This window comes from Pleurodeles waltl, chromosome 12 (assembly GCF_031143425.1).
Source record: "Pleurodeles waltl isolate 20211129_DDA chromosome 12, aPleWal1.hap1.20221129, whole genome shotgun sequence".
In the NCBI taxonomy this organism is placed as follows: Eukaryota; Metazoa; Chordata; class Amphibia; order Caudata; family Salamandridae; genus Pleurodeles; species Pleurodeles waltl.
The window spans coordinates 676,109,270-676,135,522 of record NC_090451.1 but is presented as its reverse complement, the minus strand read 5'-3'; the positions used below and the strand labels follow the sequence as shown (position 1 = coordinate 676,135,522).

The 26,253-nt window shown below is 47.1% G+C and overlaps 1 protein-coding gene across 1 annotated transcript in view; it reads left to right on the top strand.

Moving 5' to 3' along the window:
• Positions 1 to 11,304, top strand: part of LOC138267215 (cytochrome P450 2J2-like) — a 131,149-nt gene extending 119,845 nt beyond the window's left edge. Inside the window, exons 10-13 of the mRNA XM_069216070.1 lie at positions 6,270 to 6,411; positions 6,901 to 7,088; positions 7,693 to 7,834; positions 11,096 to 11,304. Of these exons, the coding sequence (XP_069072171.1) occupies positions 6,270 to 6,411; positions 6,901 to 7,088; positions 7,693 to 7,834; positions 11,096 to 11,304 (681 nt within the window). The remainder of the gene's footprint in view (positions 1 to 6,269; positions 6,412 to 6,900; positions 7,089 to 7,692; positions 7,835 to 11,095) is intronic.
• Positions 11,305 to 26,253: the final 14,949 nt, after the last annotated feature.

The window sequence follows — 26,253 nt, the reverse complement described above, 5'->3', positions numbered from 1 at the left end:
GCACTGCTGTTCTAGTGATACAGTGGGACTCCCACTTCGATGACGAGGAAGATTCAAGCATATGAATCTATGAAAGATCCAATACTGGAGAAAGCTATAAGCCAATACAACAAACATAACACAGGGTCCTTTTTCTGGTTTTTGGAACATAGTAACCATTACCGCTCCTATTGTGAGACAAACTATGCATGTTGTTATATGACAGAGATTGGCAAAAAGTTTTCATTACTTTGATTCCACTGTACCTTAGAACTGATCTTTGCAGTAATCACTGCCCCCACACATTTCATATCCAGAGTTTTAATCACCTTCCACACTGCATTCTGATTTTCAAGGGTCTCAAACTTTTCACCTCACCAACTATCTCAAAAGTACTTGGCAAGCTGAACCTGTCAAGGAAACCCAATTGTTTCACTCCAACAGAGTGAGCAGATATATAAAGCTGGTGGTGGAATCTCCTAAACTGTCCCAGTCTCCGTTTTTCAGTACTAAATTATACTTCATTCCTTTTTATGAATTGTCTAATTTTTTTAATACTTTTATTTGTGCATTTTCTCAAATACACAGTGAACAAACGGTCATAGCAGTTGGTGTAATGTGTGAAGTGGGAGTATCCAGTTGACCCCTACCTTTAATTGTGCTAATTGATTGCAGTTTGGACTCCATTTGCTGAAAGCCTATATGGTACCAATGTACTTGACTAGTCATTTTGTTAAAAAAAAAAAAGACAGTTTGCATTTTAGGAGTGTGTGAGCCATAGCATTGTGAATGTGAATATTTAACTGCCCCTGAACGTAATTGCTGCTACTTTTTCTGATTCTGTATAGAACCAGTTTTTTGTGTTTACCTTTTAGAATTTTCAAGTCTTTTCAAAGTCATGTTGTATATTCTGCTTAATTCTTATGTCAGCTACCAGAGAAATGCACTTCTCTAGACAGCAGATTTCACCATATCTTACATGAGCTCATCCATTTCCCCATCATTATTTAGCTAAACATACTTCCTCACCTGGTTCTTTCTCCAGTAGTTGGCATTGAGCTTCCAGTTATTCTGTTTAAAGCCCCCTCGTCCCAGCAGAATGATTTTAAGATAAACTCTAATGAGTTTGTGCTGGACTGATGTCCTTATGCACCATTTAACAATGGACCAGACATGGTTCTCCTTTAAGCTAAAAGTTATTACTATTACTTTGAAGTATTGTTATTCATCACCTTGGTTTTGATGAATAATCTAACAGCATCTACGGGTTGGTACGTCCCTAGTAGTATATTGCTTGCTATGAATGGCAGTGACAACACTTGTTTCTGTCCGACATGAAGGATCAAGAATCACCAAAGAATCTCCCAGATGTGCTACATAGATATAAACCAAGAAATGTGACGGGGTGCAGCCCTATCATACATCTCTGTATGTGCCAATATATGTATTGTGGAAAGCAATAAGACAGTGGATTCAAGCTCTAAATGCATGTGCTTTCCCAGAGTTGAAGATTAGCTTTAGTCCTATTAAGCATCCATTCACTGTGCCTATGGACTGGACCTCTTAAAATAGAGGAATGGAAATCTTGCGTTTATCAGTGTAATCTTTGAAAGCGTTAAGTGGACATGAGTTAGCTGTACCAGGTGTTTTCTAAGGTGGAGGGTGAACATGGTTATTGTGGCCCTTCACCATGCCAGCAATTTTCTATAATGAGTTTTGAATGGTTGCTGTGAAAGACCTAGACATTTTGTGTTCTTCACCAATTTATGTGGGTGTGTGTTAGTCTCAGCAATATAGTGTTCATGATGCTTCTGATTCTTGTGAGGATTGTTTTTGTCTTGGTTTTCATTATTTTTTGTGAAACCAGTGATGGTCATTGGATGCTGTTAGTCTTTAGGATGAGATGCAGTTCCAGGCCGCATGCCAAAATTCTGAAGGTTTAATAGTTGCTGATCCAGGGGAGAAAATTGGTGAGGATGAAACTGAGTTATTGTTGCTTAGACCTTGAAGGGGTTCCAGCTGAAGGCTCCAAGTATGTGGGTTTACTGGGTGGGGATGTGGAGAAGGGTGCTAACTGTCTCTCAGCTCATATTCTGGTCAGTGGTTGGGGGACTTGCAAGTTGGGGCGGTGTGAGCTAACAAAGTTCAAAACTCAGATGCACTGGGGTATTCTGGTGTTAGTACTTTGCAAATAGGGAAAGTCTGGTAGTAGAATGCCTTTCAGTGACTTTGACCCACTCTTCATGTGTGTTGTGATGGTGAAGGTGTTATGGGGTAGAGTTGTTTAGGATGGTAATCGGTTTGGATGTGTTTTTTAAGAATGTGAATAAATGGATGCAGGTAAATAGTATGTATGTATGTCATATTTGTAAAGCGCATTCCGACTCACAAAGAGCATCGAAGCGCTAATGTAGACGGAGAGAAAAGAGGGAGATAGCAAGAATCTAAGGAACCCACCCAAAAAAACAGATAACAGTAAGAGAAAAAATTACTTAAAAGTACAAACCGGGGTACGAAATGGATGCTATCGGGGGAAGAGCCAAGTTTTGCCTAGTTTCCTGAACCTTAGGTAAGAGGGTTCTTGCCTGATATTCAAGGGAAGCGAGTTCCAACCTTTGGCAGCAGCCACAGTGAAAGCTTTATCCCCCCATTTAGCTTTATAAGTACGGGGAACCTGAATTTGATAGGCTTTGGAGGACCTCCGGTTTCTCTTAAGAGCATGCCAACAGAGCCTGGCGGTGAGGTAGCGAGGACCGATCCCGTGAGTAGCTTTATACGTTAGACAGAGCGATTTAAAGATGATGCGCTGAGCCACCGGAAGCCAGTGTAATTGTTTGAGGCTCTCTCTGACTGATACCTGCCGTGAGAGGTTGAGAACCGCTCTAGCGGCTGCGTTCTGGACCAATTGCAATTTGTTGATCACGGCCTTGTCCAGATTAAGGAAGAAGGCATTAAAATAATCTACTTTAAACATCACCAATGCTAAAATGGCAGAGAGTCCATTCATGCTGGAGATAAGGAAAAGATTTCCTTAGCATTTTAATGAACCAGAGGCATGTCTTTAAGGTGTGGTTTACCTGATTTTTAAAGGATAAGCGATCATTAAAAAGAATGCCCAAATTCCTACTGACAGTGATGGGGACAGGAAGCGCGCCACATTCTGAAGGCCACCAGCGTGAGCTCCATAACTATTTTCCTGGTCCGAAACAGAGAATTTTGGTTTTGGTGGCATTCATTTTAAGCCAGTTAGTCTTCATCCAATTGCTAACTGCTTGCATACAGTTGTTGAACCAGTCCGCAACCTCCTCCCAAGGCTTTTTGAATGGGATGATAAGCTGAGTATCGTCTGCATAAGAGGACGGGATGAAGCCAAAGGAGTGAATCAGACTAGCCAGCGGGGCAACATACACATTAAACAGAGTGGGACTCAGAGAAGATCCCGGTGGAATCCCGCAGGGTAATAGATAAGGCGTGGATCTAAAGTCGCCACAAGTTGCAGTGGTCCATCTGTTAGTAAGAAAAGATTCCAGAAGCTTAAGGGCTCGCTCTCTAATCCCTACTTGACAAAGGCGGGACGTCAATAGGTGGGGGGAGATGGTATCAAACGCCGACGATAAATCTAATAGGACTAGGATGACCCCTTGACCTCCTTGAAATCAAGGCCGTCTCCGTACTATGCGCCTTTCTGAAACCATGTTGAGGCATCAAGGGCTCCCACTTCCACTAAGAATTCAGCCAGTTCCAAATTCAAGATTTTCTCTAAAATCTTTGCCAGATAGGGAAGAAGTGCTATTGGCCATAAATTGTTTAGGTCCTGGCTGTCGCCATCTGGCTTCTTCTTAAGGGGAACCACTATGGTTTCTTTCCATAGGGAGGGATACACCCCAGATATCAGAATCTCTTGAAAGATAGAAGCTAACGCCCGAGCCATCAGGTCGGGGCCAGTTGAAAAATAGAATGGGGGCACGGATCCAAAGGGGAACCAGACTTAATTTCTATGATCCTTTTTCTAATACATTCATGAGATAGGATATGGAAATCAGATAGAACTTTACAGCTAGCTTTGGAGTCGGTAGATACCCTAGAGGGGAGTTCCGTAGAGATCTCATGAGGAGCAAAATTTGCGTGTATTTGGAGAATTTTGTTCTCAAAGTGCCTAGCAACCTTATCACAGAACTCCTGAGAATGTTCCATATCGAAAGGCCTAAGGGGAGTGGATAATGCCTTTATCTCCTTAAATAGTTCTCTAGGGGCATTTAATGCCTCCTTCACTTTGGCAATATAGAGTTTAGATTTGGCCTTAAAACGCGCCGCTTTGTAAGCCTTGAGGGTGGACTTTAATGCAGCTCTTTCCTCTGGGACTGGTTTTAATTTCCACTGGTGCTCCTGTTGTCGGTACTTTCTCTGGAAGGATTTAAGTTCGCTCATAAACCAAGGTTGACCAAGCTTCTTCCGGCTGCAAGGCCCCCGGATCTTTAGGGGAGCCAGTTGAGTCATGGCCATTTCAACCCCTTGCTGAAAACTGTCAAGCAGGGGCCGAGCTAGCTTCTTGGCTCTGTCCCAGGCCTCTTTTAAGGCCGGGAACTAACTCTTCCACTTTAATCTGCTTCCATGGCCTAAATACTTTTCTCTTCACCTCATACAGAGCAGGAAAGTGCGTTATGTCAAATTAAAAGTTTAGCAGATGATGATCCGTCCAACTTAACTGGGTACTGGTTAACACCAGCTGTAGAGAAGTACGAACAAAGACCCCATCTAATACTGTATATGTCCTGCACTATGGGTAGCTGCCGAGACTCTGAGGGACCAATCCAAGGCCTCCATAAGATCTAAGAACTCCCTAACCACTGGAGTGCAGATCTCGTCAAAATGAATATTAAAATCGCCTATTATAATTGCCTTTGGGGACAAAACCATAGGTTCTATCAGCTTAACCCAAGATTGGATAAAGTTTGTAGGAGGGACCGGCGGTCGATAAATCAATAGGCCCTCCTACAGTACTCCACTGTTCTGAGAGATCTTAAAAGCCATTGTCTCGCATGTTTCAGCGGCGGGGCCAGACCAAGCGCACACAAGAGTAGCCCTGCAGATAATAGCCAAGCCCCCACCCCGATTGTGGGGTCTATATAAACTGTAGTAGGTATACCCTGGGGGAGATGCTGCAACAAAATCCGGGTCTGATTCTGTTTTGCCCCAGGTTTCTGTTAAAAACAATCAATATGCCAAGTATCAATCATTTCGCAGATTTCCAGTTTGTGCTTGGGGAGTGAGCAGAAATTTAACAAGGCGTACTGGAACGGCTGACCGTGAGCTACCGTATTTTCCTGAGCTGCCATTCCAGACATCAGAGGCTTACTATGCTGAGCTCTGGCCTCCTTCAAGGTTAATGGAGCTTGTACGGTCCAATTACATTCCTCACAGGTCCAAGCGCCCCGTAATCGGATGGCGCCTTCTGCTTACAGGGCATATTCTTAATCTTGATTTTGCTGCTATACCCCTGAGGGGCCGCACATTTTAAAAAATGGGCAGAATCTCTGGCCCCTGGGCCCGTTCGGGCACAGACGGGCTGCGCGGCCGCTCAGCTGGATTCATTTATAGCGCCGGGCCAAGAGCCCGACGTCAGCTGGACTGCTAACTCGCAGTACAGAGTCTCTGATGGCTGGAAGGAGGGCTCTAACTGACCCTCACTTCCGGTGCAGGCTCTAGAATGATGCCTGGCTGAAGAGACGACAAAGAAAGGTAAAAAAGCCCCAGTTAAAAAGAAATAAAAACAGCGCTCCCCCAGGCAGTGTTTCCCCCACCCTAATGTAAGTATATTTAAAAAGTTGAAAATAAACTTCCCTCATGCCGCGCAAAGCTGCCGAGTGACGCGCTCTCCTTCAATGCGCGGCCGCTCAGCTGGATTCATTTATGGTGCCGGGCAAAGAGCCTGACAGCTGGACCACTAACTTGCGGTACAGAGTCTCTGATGGCTGGAAGGAGGGCTCTAACTGACCCTCACTTCCGGTGCAGGCTCTAGAATGATGCCTGGCTGAAGAGACGACAAAGAAAGGTAAAAAAAAAAGCCCCAGTTAAAAAGAAATAAAAATATCGCTCCCCCAGGCAGCGTTTCCCCCACCCTAATGTAAGTATATTTAAAAAGTTTTAAAAATTGTACATTCCTATATACATCACTGGTGTTTGAAAGTTACGTGGCCCTGTGTACAAATTATAGAAAATGCTGTCTAGAGTCGGTGTCACATATGAACATATTTGTTTGTACTTCCCTTTTCCGGTATGTTTGATTGTAGCAAAACTCAAATCCAGACTCCACATTCTCGTCTGAAAATCTACAAGCTTGCATTGCTGACCTCTTTGTAGCTGGGACAGACACAACTTCCACCACTCTTAGATGGGGGTTTCTGTACATGCTCACCTACCCAGACATCCAAGGTAAGATATGCAAAATGATGACCTAAGGCTAATATATACAAATTGATACCTAAAGTACTAGATACACAATAACAGTCTGTGTGTGAAGTTGGCACAATATCTTTTATGCAACGTTAAGGGTGACTGCCTTCTGATGATGATCTGACTTCTACAGTGAATAGCAGCAGAGAATTTAGAAGAAGCTTAACAGAGGCATGAGGTTGAGATACACATTGGAGGATCTTTGTTGTCCCATTGTTTTGGAAAGGCAGGTGATTTGCGTGGGAGGAGTCTGATTCATTGGCAGAGCTGTGTTTATTCTGAATTAGCAATGCAGTGCCGAAGTTACAGTTTGGAATATTGGTAGCATGTCTCAGTTTGTTTGGTCGTAGGACTCCTCACCGTATGCCACCATATTCACAGACGTGGGAGGCAATCAAGGGGTGTTGATGATAACACCACTATCACTGAGCTTGCCTTCTCATCTCTACCTCACATCTCTGATGCTAGTCCGGTGCCAGCAGGAGATTGAGCAAGTGGTGGGCTGGGACCGCCTGCCTGCCTGGGATGATCGGCTCCAGATGCCCTACGTGGAGGCTACTATCAATGAAATTCTGCGCTTTGGGAACATCATCCCTGCTGGTGTTTTCAGAGAAGCCACCAAGGACACCACTCTCCGAGGGTACCACCTGACCAAAGTGAGTACCCAGAAAATGACTGAAGCCAATCTCCAGTTCAAGAGAACTAAGTAGGTAAAGCTAAAAGCGAAGTGAATTAGATTTGGTACCCTAAGAAAGATACACAGAATTCCCAAATACGTGCCACTACATGAAGATTTATAAGCTAGATCATTACATTTAAGCAAACCTCTGGGTCCCTGCATGCCATTGTAACCAAATCAACAACACCTGTTTTCCCACTTGTGCTCTGTAAACATACCTGTAGACGTGCCTTAAAACTATGAAGTGAGTATTGGCACATTAGTTATAGCTTAGGCCTACAATGCTTCCTTGCAGTTGTTTTATCATCTGATTCAAAGTGATAGAGAAAGTGTAATAGGTTGAAACTGACATTGTCACTAGAGTCATAATGTAAAATAAAAAACTGGGTGATGCTGTAAGATGAGGTATTTCACATAATGCTCCACAGGTAATGATTTAATCCCACCAGTGTGCATGCTGATTCTCTCCAATCCCCTGGTTCTTTTTGTATGTCATCCCAGGTTAGTTCCACAGTTTTCTTAAGGTTGCATCCTCTACACCTGAGATTTTGTTTAATGCCTTTCATTTCATCTTCGTTCAGGGCACCTCTGTGATCTCTAACATGACCTCCCTTTTCTTCGACCCTTTGGTGTGGAAAGACCCCAATCACTTCAACCCCCAGAACTTCCTAAACGAGCAAAGACAATTTGAGAAGCCAGAATCTATGATCCCTTTTTCTGCAGGTGAGTCAACTCTGGAAGTTTTTGGGTGGGAATTTTATTTTGTAGGCTTCCAGCCTCAGACATTATGTGCTTTAGGTGACTAGGGAACCTAACTGGTTGATGTTGAATGGGAGCATGGACAGTCTACCTATAAGATGTGGGGCATTCTGTACAAATTTAGAGGTGCCTTACGAGGTAGCAAGATCCTCATATGTCCACATTGATAACTTTACCTGCTTCAAGTGCTACACACTTGCAGCAGATCATTTTAGGATTTTTGGCGTTTCTCTTTTTTAAAGCATCTGAGATTTTCTACGTTTCACCTGTGCCCTTTTTATTTCTGTGACTGAATTTATTGTTATGCTCATCCACTGCCTCTGTATTTGCTTTCCCTTGTGTAATGTCTGAAATTCTGAATTATTTTTACCTGTCTGCATCTCTTTCTCTGGGGATCTGCATCCTGTAGCCTGCTGCCCACATTTGTCTGTAAGGTTTTTAAGATCTCAGAAATATCTTCAGTGACAAAGAATATAGTACATTTTGCTCCACAAAATATTGCCTGATTTAGGCACCCAGGCAGATGAAAGATGCCACCTTTGCTTCACAACTGAACAAGGTTTTGAAGTCCACATATAGCCATATTCTAAGACATTGTGTGCCAGAGTGATAGGTTGAACTGCCTTGGGTCTGGGTATCTCGTGTGGCCTTGAATCTGTGTGAGAAGATCCGTTCTGAGAATAAATGTGCTTGTGGGGGATGATGAACATCTCCAGAAACATGGAGTACCAGGATTGTCAGGCCCTCCTGAGGCCACTAGGATGAGTATCAGAGATGTTTGTAGCATTGTTTGACCACATGTGAGAGGAGTGGGAGAGGCTGATAACTGCAGGTAAAGATCTCTGACCAATTTATTCATAGTACATTGCACATGGACTCTGGGTGTGAGCACCCAGAGGCAAAGTTTGATCATTTTGTGTTTTTGGGGGTGTCTGTTTACGGATTTCCCCACCACTGGAAGTATACCTTTGCAGAACTTGAGGGCAGAGTTCTCTCTAGTGGACACGTTGATACATCCTGCTGAGCGATTCTGCAAAAGTTGTTGTCCTCTTCTAGGAATATGTCTTGGCAGATCACACAAAGCCACATCCTCTGTGCTAGTGATGAGAACGGGGAAGGGTGTGTGCCACCCTTCTTCTGTTGGTAGAACATGTCTGTCATGTTGTCCGTCTTGATGAGGACTACCTTCCATCTAATGACATAGAAGAAGTCATTGAGGGCTATTTGTATGGTTAGCACTTATAGCTAATTGATGTGGTATCTGTATTGTTGAGGAAGCCACATTCCCTGTAGTCATGTCGTCAAGATGTGTTCCCAAGGTTTTGAGAGATGTGTCTGTGGTTGTGGTCACATGTGAAATGATGTATGAGCCAAGGTCTGCCCAGCAACAATTTGTTATTGTTCCCCATTGCAGCACATTGTGAGTGTTGGCCTTTATTAGCACCAGATATCCCCAGTGACCCTCTGCTTGTGACCACTGAGCCGCAAAGCAGTCTTGTAGGAGGCTCCGAGAGAGCCTTGAATATGGGGTACAATACCGATACATAAGGCCATCATCCCTAGGAGGTACATCAAAGTTCAGACTGCGCATTGATGACTGAGCTGCAGAAGAGTCAGCAGCTTCTGAAATGCCAAGCATCTTTGTTATTTGGGGGTGGACTTTCCCCTGTAACTGTGGTTAACAGATCCCTAGAAGTGTTGAATCTGTTGAGGTTGTAGGTGGAACTTGGTGGCATTTATGATAAACTGCAAGCAGGGAACTTGCTGCCGGAGGGCAGCCTTGGCAGTGCTGCCTGCTGCCGCTCTTGATCAGCCAGTCATTTAGATATGGGAGGATGTGAGTGGCCCCATTTTGTAGATGTGCAGCCACCACTGCCAGGCACTTTGAAATACCCATAGCACTGCAGTGACCCAAAAATGGAGCACTTTGAATTGAAAATGATGTCTACTTTACTGAAAGTGAAGATATCACCAATGAGAGTGTGAATGGCTATGTGAAAGTAGGCATCTTTGTGGTCAAGCACTGTCATGTAGTTATCCAGTTGGATCAATGGAGAGACATCCTAGGGAGTTGTCATATGCAGGTGTTGGCAAAGGATTTGTTTGTTTAGAGGCCTGAGGTCTAGAATAAGCCCAAAGGAGCACTCCTTTTTGGGAATAAGGAAGCATAGGTGGGGGCACGGTCTCTGCAGCGCTGGGAGGACATGCTGAAGACGTGTGTGGCTATTATTTTGGGAGGGGTAGTGACAGCTACTAGGCTGTAGCTGGAACCCTCTGTGTGATCTGATCTCCTCCCAACTTGGGAGGAAAACTTTTATTCTGCCTCCAACACATGATGTGTGATCAGGAGGATGAAATAAGGCAACTCACTGCAGTGGAAGATATTTACTGGAGCCACCTCTGCCCTCACCTTTGATGTTGATCCTATAGACAGCCCTGTGTAGCCCATAGCAGCCTGCAGGTAGAAAGCCTGCTGCTGTCTTTGGTAGGATTACTGCTTGTTAGGTGAGGTGGATTTAGCTCTGCCCCTGAGCTGTTGCTTCCAAAGGGAGCCCTTAAGCTGAGGATTTTTCGGGGCATCCATGGATTTTGAAATGTGTCTGTCCTTATTTATCTTTCCAAGCTTCTCATCAAAGTTGGGACCTAAGGGATGCTCGCTGTCATATGAGATGTTGAGGAGATGGTGCTGGATTTCAGGTTTGAACCCAGAGATTCAGGAACCAGGTGTATCACCTGAGTATGTCACTGGTATTAATGCCTCAAGAAGCTGTGCTTGCAGTGTCCGAGATGTCCTTGCCCTCGGCACTGTTTCTTCCCCCTTCTCCTATAATCTTCTGCGAGATGTTTGGCAAGTTCCTGCATCACCGCTCATTGGGACCTGTGCTATCTGGAGAGGGGTCCAGCAAATTTGTCTACACGTCAGTACATGGCTGCCTGCTATGCAATTACTCTCTTCCTCACAAATTCAAACATTTTGTCTCTGTCAGTGATGCATGTGTTTAGCATTCAAGTGCAGACCACAGCCACCTAGCTCTGTAAAAAGAAACACAAAGAAACAAATAATATGCTATTTCTTGTTTCTTTTTGCTCGGTGTTATTCCTTATAGACATCTTGTTCTGTTTTACCTACTCATGCCCTGCTCCTGGTGTCCTTGTTTCTTGGGTTCTGTTGTGTGATGAGATTTTGTATCAGGAATTCTTCTTAAGCCCAGTTTCTTGTTGTAGGTCAGCGGGTGTGCCAAGGGGAGCAGCTCGCCCGGATGGAACTCTTCATATTCTTCACCAGCCTACTCCAGAATCTGGACATCTTTCTTGATGACAAAGAGCACTGTCCTGATTTCTCTTACACAAGCGGCCTTGTGTGTGCCCCCCATCCCTACAAGCTGAGCTGTCGGACACGACCACAGTCATTTATGCAAAATGCAGAGAAGTAATCCCTTAGCGTGATACCTCAATCTGGCCATCCCAGTTATACAAGAACGTAACTGTAAATATATTTCTAGCGCCAATTGCTTCTCCTTTGCCTCAAGTGTCCTTTGCAGGAATAATTTCCAACATAACTCTAGACCTATCAGTAGCTGAGACACATCTAAGGCCAAGAAGGCCGTATCTGCAAGGCACAATGTATAACCCAGCTGGATGTAATAGAAAAAAGGCAATAGACTGAAAGTCTTGAAAGAAATATTCAAATTGTAACAATAAAAGAAACTAGAAATCATTAAGACCAAGTATATGATGTGATATTAGGAATACATTAATGACACAGAACTGAGGGACTTGTGCATTACTGGTCAGGGCGCAATAGAGTTGGCGTTTCTGCGCTCTGAATGAACTGCAATATGGCCTTCATTTGCAATGCATATCATGTCCTGATCAGCATCATCTCAAAATATGGAATCCCAGAGGTCGAAAAGCCTCCTAATTAATAAGTAGGAGACAGCAGGCACTTGTGGCACATGATGAATGCTTGTGAATGCTGGAATGAAGGTCTGCAAGCAGCAGCAGTTCTGTATTTCAAGCGTTTCTAGTCATGGTTTCTAGAGGTGCAGGGATCCCAAGGGGATGGCTTTCCCTTTGCTAACCAGTTATCACCCCAACTCAGAGGCAGGTAACAGAATGGTTTGTGACCACAGTTGACTCATAAAGAGAAGGGCAACGTCTCTTATCTCTTAAAGCATCACTGTGTGTCCCTTGTCTTACCTCATCCATACAATTTGGTGAAGAGTGTCTCTAAGTATGGTGGAAAAACTTCTAAATGGGTCAGCAGAGAAGACTGTGGCAAATGCACACAAATTGAAGACCAACCTGTGTATATGACCAAGTACTTCATTGGGCAATGATTAGGTATTGGCAATTATTGGAGGAACTAGAAGATGGATCTACAATGCATTGCGTGATGACACAGGAGCCATCTAATGCAGTTTAGTAAATACAATTCCAAATACGTGTCGCAGGGAGAAACACTTAAAAGGACGGAGATCACACCAAGAAAAAATAATTTTGGGCGCTGCAGAGAATGGCTTTTTTGGAAAGAACAATGATAGTTGTATTCTTTGTGTAAATGCCACAAGCTCTACAGAAGCATTTTTAGGTGTGTCAACTCATCATCCAGAAACCTGCAATTTGTCAAATTTACTTTGCATTAGTGATGCAGGGCATCAACAAATGATCACATATTGCATTGTACTGGGGTGGATCTTGGGCAAATCCCACAAAGAGTTGATGTAAGTGGAAACGGTGAGTGAATTTCCACTTCTGGCAATGGTGGATATGGCACAGATACTCTACATGTATTTAGAAATATCTACAAATGGCTGACGATCCCATGATTCCCAAGGGACCTGATCCCAGTAAGGATTGGGTAGGCAGCGGTGACGCGCTCATCCAATCACTTGTTTTTCACTTGAAAATCCACAGAGTGTTCCTGTAGTTGTTCTGGCTCACACAGGGCCTTATTCCGATTTTGGCAGACGGAAAAGCCTGTCCGCCTAAATCCCGACCAGGAGGTTGCCGCCATTGTGGCTGCCTCCCGCCGGGCCCATTACGAGTTTCCAACTGGGTCTGCAGGAAAGGGCCTACAGCATTGTCTCAGGCTCGTAATCGACATAAATAACACCTTAAACTCACATTTCTCATACAACACGCAAAGATGCTATGTGAAGATAGCCCTATCTCTCTCCTGATCACCACACTACACTCAAGCCATACTTTACATCTATGAAGGTAACAGCATCCCTCAGGTCATTACTCATGACACCAAAACTCTCCTTTTATAGTCCACACAATATCCTACACCCTTCCCACCAAACATGCCCAAAGGAGCAGTAAGCTACCCTTCTAAGAAAGCTCTTTGTATTGCAAAATACTAATGACCCCGCAGTAGAGAGATTATTATCTCTGTTGCGGTACCATAGATCTGTCTCCTTTGTCAATGCCTAAGGTAACGAGCACACTAAGGACTCAGACACCCCCCTCTGTCACTGTTCCCTTTAAAGGCAAGGTTGCTACTTCCTAATTAAAGGTTATACCTCTTTATGCCATTTACTTGGACATTTCCACCCACAATAGTAATAAATAACACAAGTGTGTGGGGTGGAGCAACTCAAAGAAAAGTGAAAAACTCTGGGTCTTATTGAGATATTGGTGGACGAGTTGCTCCATCACAACAGTGATGGATATCCCATCCGCCCTAAATCTAAATCCCATAGGATTTAAAGGGGTTTAGATTTGGGTGGACTGGATATGAGTCACCGTTGTGACAGAGTAACTTATCCGCCAATGTCTAAATCAGGCCCTTTGTTTCTTAAATATCTAGAATACAGGATTTTTCACTGGTAGAGAGGCTAAACACTTATACAACCGAACCAGCAGAAGGGCGAGCCTTACTTCAAAAGGTCACAAGAAAAGAGCCAATCAATCTACAAACTATGTACAATTGTATCCATCCTTTGAGATAAACATCCACTTCATGACCTCCCCATCCATCAAAAAGAAATGGAGCAGATTGGAAAAATGCTGCAGTGCGCAGTGTGCACCAGCATCCTTGCAATGTTCACTGTCTGCAAAGCAGACAGTGAACACTGTGACGTTGCTGGCCAGGGGGGCTCCCTGCACCCATTCTCCACCAGCCTTTTCATGGCGGTGCTACCCCCAAGAAATCGCTGGTGGAGAAAGAAGTCGTAATCCCCTGGGCAGCGCTGCCCTGGCAGATTAAGACTGCTTGGACCACCAGACTGCAGGGATGACTAATCCTGGCAGTCCGACCGTGTTGCAACTGCCGTGGTCGTAATGTGGCGGTGGACCGCCGCATTGGCAGCAATCCCACCACCACCGCAAACCTTTGTAATCAGGCCCAAAGTGTTTTGTCTATGTGTGTATGTCCTACCCGTTTACTGGTTTTTACATTGGTGTTGACACTGATCTTTGGATCAGGGTCTTTATTTGGAATGACAGAATTATGACCTTGAGATGTATCAAGGATGTTTTTACAGACATTTTGTCTAAATGTTTATATTTTAGGCCGGGTCTAGGGTGAGAAATCTTCCTACAACATGTAAGAGGTATAATTTTATAACTGAGTGCTCTCTGTGTGGGGACACTTTATGGATTTAGCATAGCACCCCACTACTTGTAGATTAGGTTGATCTATCCCTGAAGAATTGTCATAGATCTTTTAAGGCTAATCAGGCAAGAAACATGTCGACCTTTTAGGTGAACATAGGGGGACAATATTTCCCAACATATTCCCGCTTTGTCTTTTATTTTTAACAGGGACCCTCCCAGTAAAGTATCCTCAGAGGGATACCCCAGGCAATTTTATCCTCTTGTTTACCAATCAATGGATTCAGTCAATATTGACTTTCTGATGGATACCTCAGACTCTTGATGGCACACACAGAAAGAAAAGCTTTAAGGCAAAAAGCGCCTGTAGAGGGCCCTGCGGGGCATTGCAGTGCCGGCCCAGCGGGGAGCTAGCCCAGTGATAAAGCATGCCACCGCTTTGCGTGGGTGAGGGCTTTTCCTCCGAAAATGGTGTTAACCTGAATCATTTTTAGGAACAGCACACTGTTTTTTTATATTATATGTTTGGAGAGTGTGTGCTGGACTTTAATTACTCCCAGTCCCCCTATTTTATGTTTATGACAACAAAAAGAAATGCCTGAAAATAAGGTTTGCAGTGTCCTCACTAGTCCTTTCATATTGACAGCTTCTAGCAAAATTAAAACAAGCATACTGAACATAGGGTTATGCAACTCTTGCATTTGTACCCTGACAACATATCAAGAAAGTTTAAAGTGGTTTCGTTTTCTCAGTGAATATTACGAACCGCTACAGTGAGTGCTAATAGCTCAATTAATGAAACAACATAAGTCATCTGCCTTGATTCTGGCCAGGAATAAATTGTTCATCCTTATTTGAGTGTGTACTAAATGTTTTCTACAGTAACAAACTAAGGATTATACTGTTTCAAAGGTCAGAAGGACAACCACCTATTTTGCCTCCCAAAGCTTTAAAAGCAGTGTCAGGTCCCATTCAGAAGGCTTCAGGGCTAGCAGGGGCTTCTGAGCCACAGCCAGGGGAGTTTAAGCCTCTTACCACTGCTGTCCTCTGGTGAGCCCTACTGTGGCTCTGCAAACTGGGCACAGCACAACGGTTTCAGCAACTGACTCTGTAGTAGCGTAGGCGAGCAGTCGCAAACTTCTCAGGGATGTTAGTGTGGGAGTACTCAGACTCAGAAATCAATATTACCCACCCAGCAGCGCAGTGAAGTCAATGCACAGCCCAGGGCTTCTCTTTGTTGAAAGTACTTTATTATTTAAAAAAACAGAATTCCTCTACACGTTTAATCATGCATGAATACCCGATTCACAGATACAAGTCTTTGTGCTCTCTGTCTGCTGAGTAGGCCTTTATCTGGCTCTATTGGGACCCTCCCCTCACACTGGGATCCTCCCTGTTGTAGGTTTGGAATCTAACGGTCAGCTATATGGGCACAGCCCATGCCCTCTTTGTTATTAGCAGCACTCCAGTAGTATTCCCTCAGGTCTAGGCCCCTTTCATTTCTCAACTAATTCGTGGTTGCATGGTGGACCTGCTTTCGGGTGTCCTGCAGCAGCAGAATCTCACTAGCAGCAGGTGTGAGACTTCAAGCAGCACATGGTAGTCCAGCAGCAGTGTGGGCGAAGCTCAGCCCACCTGCAGCAGCAGGATCTTCAGCAGGCAAGCAGGAGCCTCCACACAGTACACAACAATCATCCCAGGAGTACGTGTCAGCTACAGCTCAGCACATCGGTCACAGAGGGTAGAGGCAGGTGCAGAGGCATCTGTTGGTGGCCCTCTTCTGGGCGGCTGCACTCTCAGGATACCTTGCTGAATACTAAGGGGGTCATTACGACCTCGGCGGTCTTTTTGCAAGACCGCTGAGGTACCGCCGTGCTGAAGACCGCCAGTGGTGGCGGTCTTCCGCTCGGCTTATTATGACCGTTGGCTGCTCTCCGTCCTTGTTCTGACGGAGTGCCGCCAACAGCCATACTGGCGGGAGGTGGGGAAGTGGAGGTTGCTCCACCTCCACCGCCACGCCAACAGAACACCGCCCAGCGAATCACGACCTGTGAGTCACCGTGGCGGTGTTCTGTTGGCGGTGTGGTGTCGGCGGAGCTGCCCCCATGGCTCCTGTCCCCACCCGGAGGATCGTCGGACCAGGTAAGACGATCGTCCGTGAGGGGAGAGGGGTGGGGGGTGTTGTGTGGGTTCATGGGGGTGTGCGTCTGTGTATGTAGAGGGGGTGTGTGAGTGCATGTATGCCTGCGGGTATGTCTGTATGGATGTATGCATGTATGTGTGTGTGCGCGTGTATCACTGTGTGTGTGGATGTCGGCGTGTGTGCGTGTAAGTATGTAGGTGGTGCCTGCGTGCGTGTCGTGTGGGTATGGGTGCAGTGATGTTGGGGGTCAGGGTGGGGAGGGGGGCCCTGCCACCTTTGGGGGGTGGCTGGGGTGGTGGAGGTGTAGGGGAGGGAGTCGGGGTGGGGGAGAACCCTATCAGTGCCAGGGAAGGAATTCCCTGACACTGATAGTGCTTACCGCCATGGTTTTCATGGCGGTTCAGACCGCTGGAAAACAGCAGTGGTAAGCCGGGTCCAAATACCGCCGGCGGTATAGTGACGGACGCAGGGCTGGAGACCCAGGTCTCCAGCCCGGTGGGCGAAACGGAAAACCGGCGGATGACCATGGCGGTAACCGCCATGGTCATAATACGGAAAAAAAGACCGCCAGCCTGTTGGCGGTCTTACCGCCGGTTCTCCGCCTTCCGCCAGGGTCGTAATGACCCCCTAAGTCTTCAGTTCTGATGTATACTTCTCATCGTAGATTTCTCACCTTGTGAATAATCCCCATGCATCACACTGTATTTTAAAACTTGTAGAGCAGTTCCCCTGCACATCGTTAGACGGAGGTGTCTGGCTTCACACCAATGTTATTCCACTCCAGAAGTGAGCTGAGCTGCATATAAGCACCACCCATGCAAACTCATGTCGGTTCCTTACTTTCTGTGCCTTTCTGCTTGGTCAGACACTGATCTGGAGTTTCTCCCTGGTATTTGAACAGATTAATCAAAGAAATTTCATCCAGTGGGCAAGAAAAATGTCACAACCTAAAACCACTGGGTTTAAACCGTGCAGAGACTGTCAGATGTATCTGGCAGACCCCCATGAAGTGTGTGTGTTTGTGGTGTCTGGGGTCGGACCACGACTCCAAAGTCTATAGCTAATGCTTCCAGATGAACCAGAAAGCCATACAAAAATGTGCAGCCAAACTCTATAATGTCAAACACAATAAGGATCTGCACAGTGCCCTGTTGAATTCAAAAGGAAGATCCTATTCTAGCTCCGTAAGTCATTCCTGTGGCAGATTGTTGTCTCGGTCGAAGGCTTCAGGTAAGTAAAAAAAAATAATCCCAGAATCGGCCTCTTTCTGCCACTCTCAAACTCCAGAGAGGGTACAAGGGTGTCACTATGCCTCCAGGTCTAGCTCCTGATCTACATTGGAGCGATTCCTAGGATGGTCATCATGTGTTTCTAGGTCTGTCGGGGACATCGCAACAAGTAGTTTTCAGGGAGGCTAAACAGTGTTTTCTCAAGACTTTATTCGCTCCTTCTGGCATACCTTCAGGTTTCAAGGATCCACATGGACCTTCAGTCGGACTTCCATTGGAGGATCTGCCCTCGGTGCCATCTGTGCCCTTTGGACCAGTTTCCAAATCAGCACTGGCTCTGGTGCCTGCTTTGGCTCAGGTGCCATCTGCTGCTCCAGTCCTACTCGCATCAACACTACTGACACCGGATGAGGATATACACCCTCTTGTGCTAGCTGAAATGAATCGGCCATGACCTCAACCAACATAGCTCTCAGGCTGACCTACAATTGCCAACCATGGAAGTGAAAACTAGTGTATTGACTGAAGTATTTCAACTTGGGCAGGTTCTCACTGAGCCATTGTTACCATTTAATAAGGCAATTACTGACATCCTTTTGGGCCCATATGCTAAGCCCTGTTCAGGGCCACTGGTTAAATGAACAGAATGCATGTCGCCATCGCCCTGCACCTGGTGATCCTGCTTTCCTAAGAAGGCCTCCAACTCCAGAAAGTCTAGTGATACAAGCGTCCACCAGCAGGGTCAACACTAATGCCCTCCCTACCGCTCCTCCCAATTATTAGTACCAACGAATAGAGACATTTACATGAGAATTTTTTTTCTCCACGAAATTCGTGCTGAGATCTGTAAATGGCAACTGTCTCCTTGGCCATTACGCCGATGCCCTTTGGGATACAGTGGCTCAAGTTTTACCAGCTGTTCCATATGATCTTCGGGTGTCTCTTACACATGTGATTGAGGCAGTCGCGATATGGCAAAATCTGTGATATGCTCAGGAGTGGATGTGACTGATTGTAATGTGTCATGGGTGCCAGTGAGGCCCATTCAGTACCATCCCTGAATGAGGTCTGTGGACTTCTGCGGGGGCGTCCAGGCAACTCTAATGGGTATGCCCTTTGAGGCCGCTAACCTTTTTGGTGACAGAGCAGACTTGGTCTTGCAGCGTTTCATGGAGAGTAGAGCCATGGCAAGTTGTGTGGGCCTTTCTTCTCCCATTAGTTAATTCCGTGGCTACAGTAAAGTATTCTTCATCTGTTAACGCTTGACTCCTTCTCCAGACCAACAATCTTTTCAGTTCTTCCACGGAAGACGCTCTCAAAGACAACAGGTACAGCAAGGACAATGCGTTAATCACGCATCCAGAAGCCCCAACCCCAAAACCTCTTTAGTATGTTCTTGCCAGCACAAAGCAACCATGTTGGAGGCAGGACCCGATATGCAGGCCATCACAGCAGGCAAGTGGTTCCTCCAACTGTCCGTTGGTGCTATTATTTTCTTCCCAGCCATGCCTTCTACCATCTTCAAAGCAGCTGACTGAGGAATATATGTCCATCTTATGACAGGAAAGCAGGCCCTTTTGGCCAAAGTGACCATAGAGAAGGTTCCAGCCTCAGAAGTAAAAAGTTACTTTTGCTAATTAATTGTGCCAAAGAAAGACAGAGGCCATTGTCCTGTTTTAGATCTTCACCCTCACAATTCATCCCTGTGGAAGAACAAATCAAGATGCTTACCCTAGCCCAGGTCCTGTCTACCCTATACCCAGGAGGCTGGATGGTGGCTTTTGGACCTGCAGGACTTTAATTTTCACATCCTCGTTCTGCGGGCCCACAAACACCACCTGCAGTTCATGGTAGGCCAGGAGCATTTTCAGTGTGCAGTGTTCCCCTTAGGCCTCACCAGTGCCCTATAGTGATGGCTGTGGTTTCAGCACACCTTCGGAGGTTAAGGGTACCAGTCTTCCCAGCCTCAATGACTAGCTGGTTAAGGCAAGATGGCCCCAGACAGTCATCAAACACCGCCAGATGGCTGCAAACCTTCTCACATGCTTGGGGTTCATTATCAAGATGCGGTTGTCCTACTCAAGCCCTTTGCAGATGCTGTCATTTATCATAGCTTTTCTATATATCGTGGAGCTTCGTGCCTTTCCCCGGGAATGAAGAGCTCTGGACATTGAAGCTATGATTCTGATGTTCTGTGAAGCCCTGGTAAAAAACGTGTTTGAACAGTGCCAATACAATGGCGCAATTGGCAGTGCTGCGGTCACAAGTGCACTTACAGGACACATGGGGAACCAGCAGGTGCTTATACGAGCTTCAGTCATGTCCACTGTAGGAAGCTGGCCTGGTGTGTGATACTTACACCTTATAGCAGGTCCAGGAATCCCCTATTAGTGTATTGTAGGCAGTTTAGAAGCCAGGCTCTCTAGAGGTAGCTGTGGATGAGCAGCCAAGGATTATCTAGGAGAAATGCAAAGCTCATGCATACCACTGTAGTCACACAGCACTAACGCACATGAAAGAAAACACTCAGGGGGTCATTCCGACCCCGGCGGGCAGAAACCGCCAAAAGACCGCACCGCGGTCAAATGACCGCGGCGGTCATTCTAACTTTCCCACTGGGCCGGCGGGCGATCTCCAAAAGATCGCCCGCCGGCCCAGCGGGAAAGCCCCTGCAAAGAGGAAGCCGGCTCCGAATGGAGCCGGCCGATTTGCAGGGGTGCAGTGGCACCCGTCGCGATTTTCAGTGTCTGCAAAGCAGACACTGAAAATCTTTGAGGGGCCCTGTTAGGGGGCCCCTGCACTGCCCATGCCAGTGGCATGGGCAGTGCAGGGGCCCCACGACACCCGTTCCCGCCAGGCTGGTTCAGGCTGGCAGGAAGGGGGTCGGAATCCCCATGGCGGAGCTGCAAGCAGAGGATTCCCTTGGCCAGGGGTAAACCGGCGGGAAACCGCCGGTTCCCCTTTTCTGACCGCGGCTTTACCGCCGCGGTCAGAATGGCCCATGAAGCACCGCCAGCCTGTTGGCGGTGCTTCCTCTGCCCTCCACCCTGGCGGTTTCAAACCGCCAGGGTCGGAAAGAGGGCCTCAGTGTTCCAAAAATAAAGTTACTTTATTTTAGTGACACAATTACCAAAAAGTACTAGAGAGGCAACCCTCCAATAGGAGGTAAGTAATACACCAGGTATGTACACTAGTAATCAGCAATAGGCATAAAAAGTGATAGAAAACAGTGCAAATGCAAATGGTCAATAGTGACCCTAGGGGGAGCCCAAACCATATACTAAAAAAAATGGAATGCGAATGAAGGACTCCCACCTAGGTAAGTGGAATGTGTAGAGGGGAGCTGGGGAAAACTAGGAAACCCAAAGGTAAGTACCACAGTGGCCCCCAGCAACCAGGAAGAAAGGAGTAAGTTACTGGATTTTCCCCAAACCACCCAAAAGGAAAGAAAATGCAACACCCAGACAAGACTGCAAGAAACCAGCGGTGGATTCCTGAAGAGGACGACCTGTGGAACAAGGGGACCAAGTCAAGAAGTCACAGAAGAGTCCAGTGGGGGCAGGAGCCACTACCCACCCAACTGTGGTTGCAGGAGTTGGTCGACGGTAGGACCAAGACAGTCAAGAACCGAGCCCTGGAGCAGATGAAGAGTTCCTGGAGGATGCAGTCGGGGTCCCACGCCAGATGGATGATTGCAGGTGGTCAGTGGCGTGCAAAAACCACCAACAAGCCTTGGCAAAGGCAGAAGTCGCGATGAAGCAAAAGTGGAGCTGCCGGGGACCAGCAAGGTACAGGAGGACTCAACCCAAGGGGGGAGTCCTAGAGGGACCCTCAGCAAGGCAGAGAATCCACAGAAGAAGAGGCAGCCCCCAAAAGAAAGAGACCCGCTGGAAGAGGAACCAGGAGTCGCAGAGGAGCCCACGCAGCACAACTGGAGAAGGGTCCCACGCCGCAGGAGAAGCATGCAGAGGGCTTTGTGTCGCAGGAAAGAGTTCTGGGGTCTAGGGCTACACTGAACCTGAAGATCCCTTCGGGGAGATGCCAACAAGCCTTTGTAGCTGCAAGAGACATGGTGCACGGGGGTACTGTCCTGCATGGGAAGGCAAGGGCTCAACCAAAGTTGGACAGCTGGCAGAGAGGAGCAAGAGGACTACTCAGGACCACCACCCATGATGCAGGATCCACACAGCTCAGGATGAGAAGAGATCCACGCAGCCCATCGTCATTGCAGTTGTTTCCTGCGGATGCAGGGGAGTGACTCCTTCACTCCAAGGGAGATTCCTTCTTCCTTCTCGTGCAGACTGAAGACTTGCGGTCCTCAAAGGATGCACAGCTGGGGAAAAGTTGCAGAAGCTGGAAGAAACTGTAGAAACAAGGTTGCAAGCAGAGTTTTCGTCGTGGATGCAGATTGTCGGTTCCTGGAGGGTCCAGTCGCGGTTCCAGTGGCTAGAAGTCCACATAGAGGTTGCAGAAGAGTCCTGCTGGAATCTTGCTAGCCGAATCTGAGGACCCACCCAAGAGTGAGACCCTAAATAACCCTGAAAGGGGGATAGGTCACCGAGCCAGGTGACCACCTATCAGGAGGGGGCTCTGACGTCACCTGCCTGACCTGGCCACTCTGATGCTCCCAGAGGTCCCTGCCCACCTTGGATTCAAGATGGAAGGTCCCAGGCAACCTCTGGAGGAGCTCTGGGCACCACCCCTGGGGCGGTGGTGGACGGGGGAGTGATCACTTTCTTTCCATTGTGCAGTTTCACGCCAGAGCAGGGACGTGGGGTCCCTGAGCTGATGTAGACTGGTTTATGCACGGAGGGAACCAAATGTGCCCTGCAAAGCATACCACTGTCTTGGGGTGGCTACCCTTCCCAAGCCATGGAAAACCTATTTCCAAAGGAAGAGGGTGTTACCCCCCTCTCCCACAGGAAATCATTTATTCTGTCTGTCTGGGCTTGAGCTGTTCAAGCAGCAGGAGGACAGAAATATGTCTGAGGGGTGGCAGCAGCTTGGGCTGCCTAGAAAACCCCAGAAGGCTGGTAGGAACAATGCTGGCAGTCCCGTAAGGAGCCCCCTGAGTGCACATAATCTACTTCCAGTACTGGCAACAGTATTGGGGTATGATTCAGACAACTTTGATACCAAACATGCCCAGGTACGGAGTTAACATTATGTAGCTGGACAGAGGTAGTGACCTATGTCCAGTACACGCATAAAATGGCGTCCCGCACTCACAAAGTCCAGAAAAATGGAACTGGAGTTCGTGGGGGCACCTCTGCTAGTGCAGGGGTGCCCTCACACACAGGTACTTGAGGGCCTGTCATATGGGTGACTTACAGTAACCTGGTGCATTGACCTGAAGTGAAAAGGGTGCATGCACCCTTCCACGCAGGCTGCAATGGCAGGCCTGCAGATACACTTTGCACAGGCTCCCCATGGGTGACATAATACATGCTGCAGCCCATAGGGATCCCCTGGTACCCCAATGCCCTGGGTACCATATACTAGGGATGTATATGGGGGCACCAATATGCCAAATGTGGGGTGTATGTGGTTCAAGTAACCAAGTTTAAAGGGAGAGAGCATAGCCAATGAGGTCCTGGTTAGCAGGATCCCAGTGAACACAGTCAAATACACTGGCAAAAAGGCAAAAAGTGGGGTTAACCGTACTAAAAAGAGGCTAATTTCCTACATCGACCGCATGGGCATACCACTCCAAGGGCTTAGCAGCTTTAATGGGGCTCTTCCAGGAATGCCACAATGCATGACTTGGCAGTACAGTGATTCGTTTGGTGCACTTATAGAGTCTCTGTCAGACAGACCATACACCAAGGTCAATTACAGCAGTCTCTCCCATGATCTGCTGCTCCTGCAACATTGGCACTTCCTTCCTTTGCTCCAAAGCAGGATATCTTGGCACCCAGGACATTCCTGTAATTCCTCATTCAGCTTGTACTCCAGGTAATGTTCCTTCGCTTCTTGGGGCAGTGACTGTCAGTGAAGCACAAACCCTTGGCTGCGTAGCATTCCCTGAATACTTTCCAGAGTACCCCCTCTTCTGTGGAATAGACCACTGCAATGAACAACAATGGGTCTCCAGCCACCATCTTTATACAAATTTCACAGACGGTGGATGTGTATTCCATGACTGCTTCTTTGGAGCCAGTCTGGGTCAGTTCACCTTTCATCTGACTTGACCAGTCCACCTTCCAGGCCTCTCCCTTGTCTGCAAGTGTGTTCTGTCCAGTTGGACGGTCTCTAGGTTGAATGCCCACTACAGAAGTACAAAGAGATGAGAGGAGGCTGCACCCAGCTTTTTGTGATGCCTCCGTACAGAGATCAGGAAAATAGACCAGAATCTGTGCCCTTTCAGTGGTCTCCTTTCCATAACAACAGATTCTGCTGGCCTAAGCTTGTACCCCCTGCCGTCTACCTAATCGCAGCTGCAATCAGCCATTAACAGCTTCATGTAGTAGGAAGGGTCCTGGCACAACTAAGGAAAACCTGTCTTCTTTTTCCTTACCATAGCATCTGGTGCTCCCCCTTCCATGTAGGAGATGCCTCCTCTGCTCCATCTTGTTCTCTGGTCCAGGCTGTGGGCTTCCAAAATAGAACACACAAGCCTGTGTCTTTTGGGCACATCATATTACTAACCCTAGCACACATACAGCACGTGGGGTGTCACATTCCATGCTCTAGTTTCATCATGAGAAGCAAAATGTTTTAGATGAATGTGCCAGTTGGCCCGCATTCATGTCTCCTGTGTAAAAAAGCCTGTCACTATAGTTCTTTAATACGGTATGCAAAAAATGCGACAAGGACTATAGTTGCTGTCAATATGACAGTGTGCTTGGTGCATGTTAGACCTGCCATCTTTTGGCGTGTTTCCCCTGTCTTTTTGCCTTCTGACCTCCTGTTTTTTTTGGTATGCTGGACTCTGTTTTGGCTGGTTTATTGTCTGCGCACTTTACCAATGCTGATCAGTGCTAAAGTGAAAGTGCTCCCTATGTAAATTGTACTGGTGATTGGTTACCCATGATTGGCATATGTGATTTACTGATAAGTCCCTAGTAATGTGCACCAGAGGTGCCCAGGGCCTGTAAGTCAAATGCTACTAGTGGGCCTACAGCATTGGTTGTACCACCCAAATGAGTAGCCTTGTAAACATGTCTCAGACCTGCCACTGCAGTGTCTGTGTGTGCAGTTTTAAACTGCCAATTCGACCGGGAAAGTGTACCCACTTGCCAGGCCAAACCTTCCCTTTTAATACATGAAGGCACCCATAAGGTAGGCCATAAGTAGCACCATGGGCAGGGTACAGTGTATTTAGAAGGTAGGACATGTACTGATGTGTTTTTACATGTCGTAACAGTGAAATACTGCCAAATTCGGTTATCGCTGTTGCAAGGCCTATCTCTCTCTTAGGTTAACATGGGGGCTGCCTTTAAATAATATTTAAGTGCAGTTTCCCTTTGGGAGCAGATAGAGATTTGGAGTTTGGGGGTCTCTGAACTCACAATTTAAAAACACATACGTTTTGGAGCAGTACTGCCTCTTTGCTTTGTGTGCTTTGCTGGGTTGGCCTGCAGTTGCTGCTTCTGTCTTAAAGCGAGCAAAGACTGGACTTTGCTGTGTATCCTGCTTGTGAGGTTTCTCCTAAGGCTTGGAGTAGAGCTTGCCTCCTGTTGGAAGTCTCAGGGATATCAAAGACTTCACCTTCATCTGCCTAGAGCACTTGGAACTGTGTGTTCTGTACTGCAACAGAAGAAAAACCACCATGACGCGGTCAACAATGCCGCTGACTGCACCGTGACCTGATGACATCACACGGAGCTGTGCCCCACCTCGAACCGCAACCCCGGTCTCCCCGACGCCACCACCTGATGCTGTCACTGAGCTGCTGCTAGCAACATGACCTGGGGGCCAGCACTCCGCATCGCCTTGCTCACACCTCAGCCTTGGCCTCCCCGATGCCGCCGTTACATGCTGACACTGAGGCACATGAAGCACCGTCCCGTTGTGCACCGCAGCCCCGGTCCACCGAAGCCAGCGACTCCAGTGTTGTCAACAGACGTCCCTGTGTGCACCGTGACTCATGGGTGCCGCACGGAGCCCACACTGCCAACTTGGACCTACTGACGACAACGCTTCAGCAACGACCACATCGCTGCCTGCACCATGACCTGAAGACACCTCACGTCGCACTGCCTCGCTTCACATCGCAGTCCTGGTCTCACTGATGCCACAAGACGCTGTCACTGAGCCGCTATCTGCACCATGACATGTGGGCACCGCACACCTCACAGTCCCGCTTTGCACTGCAGCCCTGACGCTATCAACGCATCGCTCCTGACTTCGTCATCAGCCCAGAGTTCGATCTGCAACGCGTGTGACTTCAAGGGCCGGATGACCCCTGCACCGACCTTCGGAACTGACACTTGCGACACCAGTGATGC